The sequence below is a fragment of the Drosophila sechellia genome, chromosome 3R (genome assembly GCF_004382195.2).
Source record: "Drosophila sechellia strain sech25 chromosome 3R, ASM438219v1, whole genome shotgun sequence".
NCBI lineage: Eukaryota > Metazoa > Arthropoda > Insecta > Diptera > Drosophilidae > Drosophila > Drosophila sechellia.
In genome coordinates, this window is record NC_045952.1 from 3,049,000 (window position 1) to 3,059,586 (window position 10,587).

At 36.3% G+C, this 10,587-nt stretch overlaps 1 protein-coding gene across 2 annotated transcripts; it reads right to left on the reverse strand.

Moving 5' to 3' along the window:
- Positions 1–9,436: 9,436 nt before the first annotated feature.
- On the reverse strand, positions 9,437–10,167 carry LOC6613777. Of its 2 annotated transcripts, XM_032722478.1 has the most exons (3): positions 10,035–10,167; positions 9,752–9,975; positions 9,593–9,684 (listed from the first exon to the last, which is right to left on the reverse strand). In XM_032722478.1, exons 1-3 carry the CDS (start codon positions 10,132–10,134, stop codon positions 9,619–9,621), a joined length of 390 nt encoding a protein of 129 aa, XP_032578369.1. In that variant the 5' UTR covers positions 10,135–10,167; the 3' UTR covers positions 9,593–9,618. The 2 variants fall into 2 exon arrangements, with proteins under 2 accessions (XP_002038247.1, XP_032578369.1); XM_002038211.2 differs by having other exon boundaries at positions 9,437–9,975; positions 10,035–10,162.
- Positions 10,168–10,587: the final 420 nt, after the last annotated feature.

Below are 10,587 nucleotides of genomic sequence, written 5' to 3' on the forward strand. Positions count from 1 at the left end.
CAGAATCAGAATAGGAAAACGAAATATTAAACCGTAAGATGGGGAAAAATCCTCAATGTGAAAATCTTGTATACGGGATATACTAAGTAAAAACGATTCGATAAAACTGATTGATGAAAATGGTGATGATGAATGGAAAAGCTTGAAAAATCAGCCAAGAACGCATCAATAAAATATTTAAGTGATTCGTTATTAAATTTTGCTACGAGTGTTTGAAATGCCAAGGAAGTATTTTCCAATTTGGATTTGATTTATAAAAGAAAAAGCCTAGCAGGTCTGTCCGAAAGTAACTACCCGCGCTAAAAAATTAAAACGATAATTAAAATAATTTTTTTCTTTTGAGACTAACAAAAGGTTGTTTAATCTTGATCTATATAAGTTTACAATTGAGTTTTAAATTGTATTGGGGGTATAAGGGCCCTGAGTAGGTTATCGCTGGGGTGGTTGATCGTTTCGCTGCAGCCGACTTAAGCTGCTGACTCTAACCGTCTGGCAAGGGGATTTGGATGTGCGTCGAGCTTGTTTTTCATCTTGGAAAAGCTTGACTTACAAATCTCTCAGCCATACAATTTTACGATTTCGATTTGAAATCGCAAAATCGGGGCTGCGGTTTTCGAATTCCTAACATTTTTTTCGATTTGTAAAACGTGCACTTTTGTCTGGCCAAAATTATAAGTAATTACCATTTTTTTATATCAAGTCAGATCTTATTTACTACTGATACCACAAAATCAATCTGCCATTTTATAAAAAATAGATTTCCGACCCCACCTAACATTCGACAATCAAATTTAGCATTAAGAGAATGTATTAGGCCTCCAAACGAAATGGGGCACGGTAAAAATTCAAGTTAAAATAAGAAAAGTTAAATTTGATGAAAAATCATGGAGATGTATACTTTTCGTATGAACCAAATGGTTAGGGATGCGGCAACTGAGAAGTGTGTAACAGCTAGAGATGTTATTGTTGATGATGATGTAACTTAGAGTATGCCGTTCCAGTAAGATATGTTGATGATACATACAGCTGTGTTCATTAAAATAGCAGTGCGATGGAAACTAATAAATAAAAAGGAATTTTACACAGGAATTTTATTTTCCCTTTTCAGAATCGACTTTTTATTCCATTTATTTTTGTAAAATGGAATGCGTAGATAGGGAAAAAAGAAAAAGCAAATTCACAACCCAATAGTCTGGGGTCCCGACATAATCAATATTTTCTAATAATGAATGTTCTGCCAAAATGGTATCCAATGCCATTAAATATGAATGGAAGCCCGAAAACCGTGGTACATACGTAAAGCCACAGATATAGAGGATCGACGCATAGTTCCTTACAGCAAAGTCTCTCCTTTTGCATCCTTTAGCGACATAAAGTCTGAGCTCAACTTGGGAATCAGTGACGTTACAATTTGGAGACGACTACTGTATCAATTTCATTTCAATTTATTTATGTATCAATTTATTTCAGTGCGAGGATTCCACGAAAGGTTTCCCTACTTAGCCCAAGGCATATTAAGGCAAGGTTAAGCTTCCCTAAAACCTACCTAAACTGGCCAGTCTCCAAATGGCGTAATATCATTTGGACTGATTTGTCAAAAATAGTGCTATTTGGTGGAACTGGTTCACTACAGTATATCTGACGACCTCCAAACACGGAGTACCACCCAAAACAGCCACTGAAGACTTTCAATCATGGTGGACCTAAAATCCTGGTATGGGATAACATATGATTTATGGTTTAAACAATATGTGTCGAAGAACTCTCCGACGTCACAGGCTCAGATTGGGCAAGTTGTGCAGAATGCGTGGTGAAAGATAACCCCCAAACGTTGCCAGGACCTGGTGGACTCCATGCCGCGTGGGTGCATGACCGTACTGGCTAACAAAGGCTATCCAACCAAGTATTAGGTCCTAATTAACACATTTAAAAAAAACTTAGTTCTAAGTCAAGTTGAATTTTGTTACTATTATGTCATAGCACTGCTATTTTAGTGAACACCGGAAGTTTTGATCTATATTGTATGAAATTAAATACTTAACGATATTTTGAAAAAATTTGACCCTTAAAACTATAAATCATAAGAATTTTTAATCTTAAAATCGCAGGTCCCAAGCACGACTATTTTTATGAACACAGCTGTAAATCTGACGATATAATTGAAAATCATATAGTCGACTCGCAGACAAATATTCGAAAAAGTGAAAGGTTAAACAAAACTAATAAGATATATAGATAGATTAACTGGGAAGAAGCTATGAAAGAAGAACTCAATTCACATTTCTTAAACGACGCATGGCGACTTGTGCAGAAGCCAGAAAAAACAAGAGATAATGTTATCAACAAGTTAGCCGATTATCAGATACCCGTTACTCAACTAGTGTGAATGCAATAGCGAACTTTCATAAAAATGTTTTTTGGCAAAACGATAGAAATCTACACAACTAATAATATTATAATATTTTTTTAACAACAATTTTCAAAAATGTGGGCGTGGCAGTTTTAGGGCGTTAGAATGGTCGTGGATTAAGTTTTTTGGCAAGTCAATAGAAATGTACACGAAAAATAACATGAAAAAATATCAACACATTTTTCAAAAGTGTGGCAGTGACAGTTTTGTGCGGTTAGTGGCCGTTAGAGTGGGCGTGGCAACGTGGATTAACAAACTTGCTCTGCGTCTAAGTCTCTAGAATATCTATGCTGAACCATGGACTATGAATATATGTATATGTCGCATTACGAATGTATTTTGACCACTGTACGTGTCTGTCGTATTATTAGCATGGTTTGACCACTGTGCTTGCAAGACGCAGCTGCGCAATGAGTTCGATATATTGAGAGGTCATTCTTAGAATTTGACTACAACGTAGAATATGACTGGCGCCTAAGTACCGTTACGAGTGAGGCGACAGCGTCGTCGCGCTGTCGCCAAGTGTAGTCCAGCTAGCGTGTGTAAAGGATAGATCGATGCGTAGAAAATGAGATCAGTTGAATACAGACGATCACGCACGCCGGTTGTAATTCGCTTCGCTCGGAAAGTTTAGTTGCCAACATGGAAGGTCAGGCCCAAATAAATGCCAACGCTGCGACATCAGAAGTGGGATCCGCTTTGCCTACAAATATCACCGATGCATACCTGACAGCATTGCAAGTGCAAAACTACAACCTAATGGAGATCATCAAAAATATGCAGACACCAAAGTCATCAGCAACTGATGAAAAGGGAAAATCAGGAATAGTAAGAAGTTCAACCGGTGAGTCTGTTCCATTTTGCTTCGACTATGGCGCTGAATGTTCCTTGGTTAAGGAAAGCGTTGCCGATAAATTTAGTGGCAAAAGAATTAATAACATTGTAAAATTGAACGGCATATGTAATGATTCAATATGTAGCACTCAACAACTATTATGTAATATAAATATTGATCAATGTTATTTTGAGATTTTGTTACATGTTATTATGGATAAGTATTTGAAATATGACGTACTAATTGGTCGTGAAATTTTAGGCCAGGGCTTTGGCGTAACCATGAACGCTGACAAATTTCAAATTTACATAACCAAAAGAGTAGAATCGTTAGTAACTATCAATTATGAAGAAGTAATAGAATCAAATCGTGAACTTGATGATCTTGATAAGGCAGCCTTGAAAAAAATTCTAAAATGTTTTTCAGATTGGTTTATCGATGGAATACCAAAGACTAGGGTCACCACAGGGCAGTTGGAAATTAGATTAATAGATCAGCAAAAGACAGTACAACGGCGGCCATATAGCCCTAGTGAAGAAGAGAAAAGCAAAGTGCGGGGTAAAGTTGATGAATTACTAAAAGCTAAGATTATTCGGCCAAGCTGTTCACCTTTCGCTAGTCCCATGATGCTAGTCAAAAAAAAGAATGGCACCGATCGACTGTGTGTGGACTATCGCATGCTAAATGATAACACAGTGGCTGACAAGTATCCATTGCCCCTCATCTCAGACCAAATTGCTAGGCTTCGGGGTGTAAAATATTTTTCGTGCATAGATATGGCAAGCGGCTTTTATCAAATTCCAGTCCATGAGGACTCAATTGAGCGAACAGCGTTTGTAACGCCAGAGGGTCAATACGAGTTCTTGACAATGCCGTTTGGTTTGAAAAACGCACCATCTGTTTTCCAGCGGGCTATAATGAATGCCCTAGGAGATTTAACTTACACCTATGCAATTGTGTATATTGATGATGTTCTTCTCACATCTAAGAAAAACACTGACTTTGTGTGGTTACCAGTGCATGAACAGGTGCGAATAAAAATAATAACCATATTGACCCAGACGCCCGTTTTAATCATATTCGATCCGCAATACCCAATAGAGCTGCATACTGACGCAAGTTGTGTTGGGTATGGAGCGATCCTGTTACATAAAATTGACAACAAACCTAATGTTGTAGAGTATTACAGTAAGTGTACGTCTCCCGCCGAATCTAAATACCATTCATACGAACTGGAGACGTTAGCAGTGGTAAATGCTATAAAACACTTCCGGCATTATTTGCAGGGACGTAAATTTGTAGTATACACTGACTGTAATTCTTTAAAGGCCAGCCGTACAAAACTAGATTTAACACCGAGGGTGCATAGATGGTGGGCGTTTTTACAGGCATTCGATTTCGAAATAGAGTATAGAAAAGGCGAGCGAATGGCGCATGTGGATTTTCTCTCTCGAAATCGAGTGCTTGAACAACAGAAAGGTACGAATAAGATTTCAGAGTTTCGAATCAATTTGACCGAGTTATCTGATAACTGGTTGGTTTCAGAACAACAGCGAGATACTGAGATACAGGTTATAATTGTAAAGTTAAGGAATAATAAGTTACCAGGAAATCTGGATAAAACATATGAATTGCGAAAGGGAATATTACATAGGAAAATTCAGCGAAACAGTAAGACCAAATGTTTGCCGATAATACCAAGGGGCTTTCGATGGGCCGTCATAAATCACGTCCATGAATCCATTATGCATCTTGGATGGGAAAAGACGCTGGACAAAGTTCAAAGTTCAAAAATATGCCTAAATATGTGCGTAGATTCGTAGAAAATTGCATTACTTGTAAAGTTTCTAAGCCACTAGCGGGAAAAGTGCAGGCTGAGCTGCATCCAATCCCTAAAATAGAAATACCATGGCATACGATACATATTGACATCACAGGCAAATTGAGTGGCAAAAATGATTTGAAGGAATATGTCATCGTCCTTATAGATGCCTTCACCAAGTTTGTTTATTTTCATCACACACTAAATATAGATTCTGATAGCTGCATTAAGGCTGTAAAATCAGCCGTGTCCTCGTTTGGTTTACCCACTCGAATTATAGCAGATCAAGGACGTAGTTTCGCAAGTAAAAGCTTTCGCGATTTTTGCTCCTCTCAAAAATTAATCTACATTTAATTGCTACGGGTGCAAGTAGAGCAAACGGTCAGGTAGAATGTGTCATGAGTACCCTGAAAGGTATGCTAACGGCTGTAGAGTCTAGTCAGAGATCATGGCAGGATGCGTTGGCTGAAGTGCAGCTAGCAATGAATTGCACGATTAATCGTGTGACTAAATGTAGCCCTTTGGAATTATTGATTGGCAAAGAAGCTCGACCTTTTGGCCTGTTGCCGCTAAACGAAGATAACGATGATGAGGTAGACAGAGAAAATTTGAGAAAGGAGGCTAAAAAGAACATGAAAACTCAAGCCGAATACGATAAAAATAGGTTTGATAAAAATAAGGCTAAGATAGTACATTTCAAAGTGAGTGATCACGTTTTGCTCAAAAGCGAAGAACGTCATCAAATTAAACTCGATCCTAAATTTAAAGGACCATTTAAGATAATTGAAGTATTGGATGGAGATAGATATACGCTAAAATCTTTAACATGTAAACGAACATATAAGTATTCTCATGAATGTTTAAGAGCAATACCAAACAATCAGATACACGATGAGTTATGTAAAGACAGGGGCAGCACAATAGGAGTTGTGTCTGTTGCCCAATAGAGAAACTGAAGACCGCACCATAGCAGAAGAGACTTGTTATGGCGGGGGTCGTTTGTGTAAAAGGAACTACACAAAACATAAGTTCAGTTTGTGTAAAAGGAACTACACAAAATATAAGTTCAGTTTGTGTAAAAGGAACTACACAAAATATAAGTTCAGTTTGTGTAAAAGGAACTACACAAAATATAAGTTCAGTTTGTGTAAAAGGAACTACACAAAATATAAGTTAATTAAGTGTAAAAGGAACTACACTAAAGATAAGTTAATTATTTGTAAAAGGAACTACAAAATTTGTTTGATTTGAAAGATTAAGAGAAAAATGTGTTAAAGGAATTACACGAGTGGTATGATTTGTTAAATTTGAGTTGTGTTACGAAAATTTAAGTAAGTTAGTAATGTTATGATAAGACTAAAGTTGAAACTAATTTGAATCAGAAATGGATTGAATGGAAATAATTCTTTGAAATATCCAGAGAGTCTTTGAATCCTGAAGTGTTATCACTTATGTGGTAGATTTAAGACAACACTCGAGGACGTGTATTATGTCAGGAAGGCCGTGTCGCATTACGAATGTATTTTGACCACTGTACGTGTCTGTCGTATTATTAGCATGGTTTGACCACTGTGCTTGCAAGACGCAGCTGCGCAATGAGTTCGGTATATTGAGAGGTCATTCTTAGAATTTGACTACAACGTAGAATATGACTGGCGCCTAAGTACCGTTACGAGTGAGGCGACAGCGTCGTCGCGCTGTCGCCAAGTGTAGTCCAGCTAGCGTGTGTAAAGGATAGATCGATGCGTAGAAAATGAGATCAGTTGAATACAGACGATCACGCACGCCGGTTGTAATTCGCTTCGCTCGGAAAGTTTAGTTGCCAACATGGAAGGTCAGGCCAAATAAATGCCAACGCTGCGACATATATATGAATATATAAAGCTACTTTTTTATTCTTGAATAACTTGTATTTAATGTCTTTGTTTTTAATTAAATGGATTTTTTAACGTAATTTTATTTGACTTTCCCCTATCCTTAAACCGAATGCTGGACTATTTTGTATACTCCCATAATGGCCTGCATTGAAACTTATAAAATGTTTTTTAATTTAAAACACGTATATATAGTTACATTCATTCTCTATATGAAATTCTTAACTTGATCTTTTAAAAAGCTTCAATCTTCAAAGACTATTTGTTTATCGATAACTTAAGCTTTATATTGCTTAATGGCATGCCTTTGAGTCTTTTGAAGAGTGAAGTTTTTCAAAAGTTCGTCTTAGGTTTCTCATATGGAGATTGAATACGTCACACCCCCGTCTTTTACATGTTCGCTTGGTCTCAAGCGTTCAATTCTGGGTATAATTGTGGTACTGTACTTTCAATGTCTACTATTTCAGTTTTATTTTTTTTTTTTGATTAACTATTTCAATATTATTTTTTCACTTTTTACATATTTTTGGTTTTAGATAGGTTATTATAATGATATTCGGTGATGTCTTGCATTTCGTATAAAAATAAAATTTGAAATTATGGCTAAGACAAACAAGGTGATTATTTATATCTATTTATAAATTGTAAATGTATATAAATTGTATATATTAACTTAATAATTTCTTTTATTTCAGCTTTTGTTACAATGTGCTCGGTAAATATTAGGTCTGTGTATTGTTAAATATTATTTGATGTTTAAAGGTCTTCTAACTCTGCTGTACAACTGAATACTTTTATAACTTTGGTATTTTCATTAAAAATGTCTTGATTTTTACAATTTTGATTAAGTTTTTCTCGACTTATATGGTTTGATGAATTAAATGTAAAATGGTTTCCGATATTTCTGGAAAGTACAAGATGTTGCTTCGTGATTGATTATACTAGCTATCCAATGGTCTTTAATAATATTCTTCGCTTGTGTATTTCAAACACGATTATTGTTTTTATATTTTCATCAATAATTTTTCAATTATTGTCCTGGTAATGGGTAAAAAGGGTAAAAAGGAAAGTAGGCTCAATTGAGGTTGTGGAAATGTGAGACATTAGGAATATTTCGTTAGTAGAGATTTTATACCACGGTTGTCGTGCTTTAGAAGTTTTCGATTAAATATTCCAACTTCAACCTCTTCGATGTATTATGTAAAATGTTAAATAGTAAAAGGTAGATTTTTCGTTATTTTTCTTAAGATTTTGAAAGGGTATATATCATTTCAATACCGTTATTATGACTGCCAAAATGGTATTTGAAAGTAGAGCCGGTATGATAAATAATTATATTTAGCTTAACAGCTCTTTTTTTCTTTTTTTTTAAACTAAACATTCATCGTTTGTCGCGTTTTGTTGTTCATTTCTTTTTACATTTTTATACCCGTTACTCGTAGAGTAAAATGGTATACTAGATTCGTTAAATGCGTTTCTTGATCAGGATCAATAGGCGAGTCGATCTAGCCATGTCCGTCTGTCCGTATGAACGTCGAGATCTGGGCTAGAAGGTTGAGATTCAGCATACAGATTCGAGAGACATACACGCAGCTCAAGAATGTTGACCCCTGTAGCCACGCCCACTGTAACTCTTTGGAAAAATGTGTTGATATTTTTAAATATTTTTTTTAATCAGTAAATAGTAAATTTCTATCGATTTGTGAAAATCTTTGTGCCCACACCCACTCTAATGCCCTAAAACCGCATAAAGCTGCCACGCTCACATATTTGAACATTTTTTGGATACTTTTTCATAACTTTATTAGACTTGCAAATTCCTATCGATTTGGCAAAAAACTTTTTGCCACGCCACTCTAATGCCTCGAACCGGTCACGCCCACACTTTTGAACAATTTTAATTTTTTTTCCTATTTTATTCCCCAATATCTATCGGTATTCCAAAAAAAATGATGAAATTTCGCGTTTGCATTTCCACTAGCTGAGTTACGGGTATCTGATAGTCGAAGAACTCGACTAAAGCATTCTCTCTTGTATATAATAGATTACAGTAGATGCTATTATTTTTTTAAAATTTAAATCATGAATATATTAGTTAATATGTAAATAAGTAATGCGTTAATGGATACTAACTTGCCATACACTGTAAAATATTTCATAGCATACTGATCTGAGAAATTGATTGTTGTGCCCAAATAATAGAAAATCGATTGCCTTGAAGCAAGTTATTTGCAGATGCGACTTGGAACGCGAGCTAGAATCTGCCTGTAAAACTTGAAAAGTGGTTAATAAAACATTTAATACTTGCCTTGTAGCCCACATAATTCTCTAAAAACCTGTTTCTATGCTAATAATTCCCATGACTTGTCAGACAACAATCGCATAGAGCTCTCTGATGTGAAAATGAACAATGTGCGACAAGCTTTGAATAGCTTCCGCGTTATCTATACCTGGATTATCTTAAGAAACAGTTCTCCCAATTCATAGCAAATTAGTTACTTAATTATAGAAGTTTACTCATTTGCGAACATTGCTAGGGCTACGTTATTTGAGTTGACAAAAAATTGATTTTCACGGAACTAATGGGTGAGGGTAGTGGGGGTGCGATAGGAGTATCCAGATTTCGCTGTCGTCAAGATGGGTGGTTGTGTTACGGATGTGGTGCTCTCTATTGTGATCACTGAAGTGGTACTGGCTGGTGGCTCGGGATGTATTGTGGGGATCGGCGTTTCGACAGAACTTTCTGTTGTTGTCGAGTAAAAAAGTTGAGTAGTCCTACTAGATTCATCCGGAGTAAAGTCTGTGTTTACCTCGGTGGTATGGTGGGTCACAGGCTTTTCGGTGGTGCTCGTGGCGCTAGTGGGGCCAAAGAAATTTACAGACTTATTGAAACCAATGCGGAAGCCCCCGGAAGAAGACTTGGTCTGTAGCACGTTGTTCAACAGTTGAATTTTTGATGAGATAAGACTAGAGATAAGCTGACTGGTGACAGGCGATGCTCCCACTGCATTCTGGTAACTGGCACTGGAGTAGCCTGTAGGGAAAGAAGTAACACTTAAGTTTGTAATTTACCCCAAACAGCAAATAATATACCACCGCTGGGAGCGAAAACCTTAATAAGGAAAGGTTTTCCTTCTGCCATGATGGCCCCACTGAAGACGATGAGCACACAAATCGATATAGTTCTCAGCATGCTGTTGGCGACTACTTTATGACTAAAAGCGGATAGCCCGCATTCGCTTTTATAGCGTTCTTTGAAAAAGTCTCAGTTGTTATTGTTGTCTTTTGATGGCTCAAACTGAAAGAGGGTTGTACGACAAGCACTTTGCTTGATGTTAGACCTCAAGTGGTTAGCATACACACAGGTGCCCCTAGATGAAGCCACCGCTGTTATAATTTGGTGAGTATTAGATAAGTAAACGAGGTGCTATAATTTATTACTAATGCGTTTAGTTGTTTTGCCTAAACAACAGTCAAACAGATATATTTGGTTTTATAACGTATGTAAGTCACTAAACTAGATTTTTTATTCTGTACATTAAATTGTTTTCATGTTATTTTTTCATTTTTGTTACATAAATAATCAAACAATATTACTATGCAATAATAAATATTGACATTATCTATTTATTTTCATAGTGGGCTA

What these genes read in the sequence shown, in the direction of transcription:
- LOC6613777 (XM_002038211.2), bottom strand. Translation starts at nt 10,134, where the DNA reads ATGCTGAGAACTATATCGATTTGTGTGCTCATCGTCTTCAGTGGGGCC. An exon ending in GGTTTTCGCTCCCAGCGGTG is followed by an intron (nt 9,976 to 10,034) that starts GTATATTATTTG and finishes CTTTCCCTACAG; the next exon opens with GCTACTCCAGTGCCAGTTAC.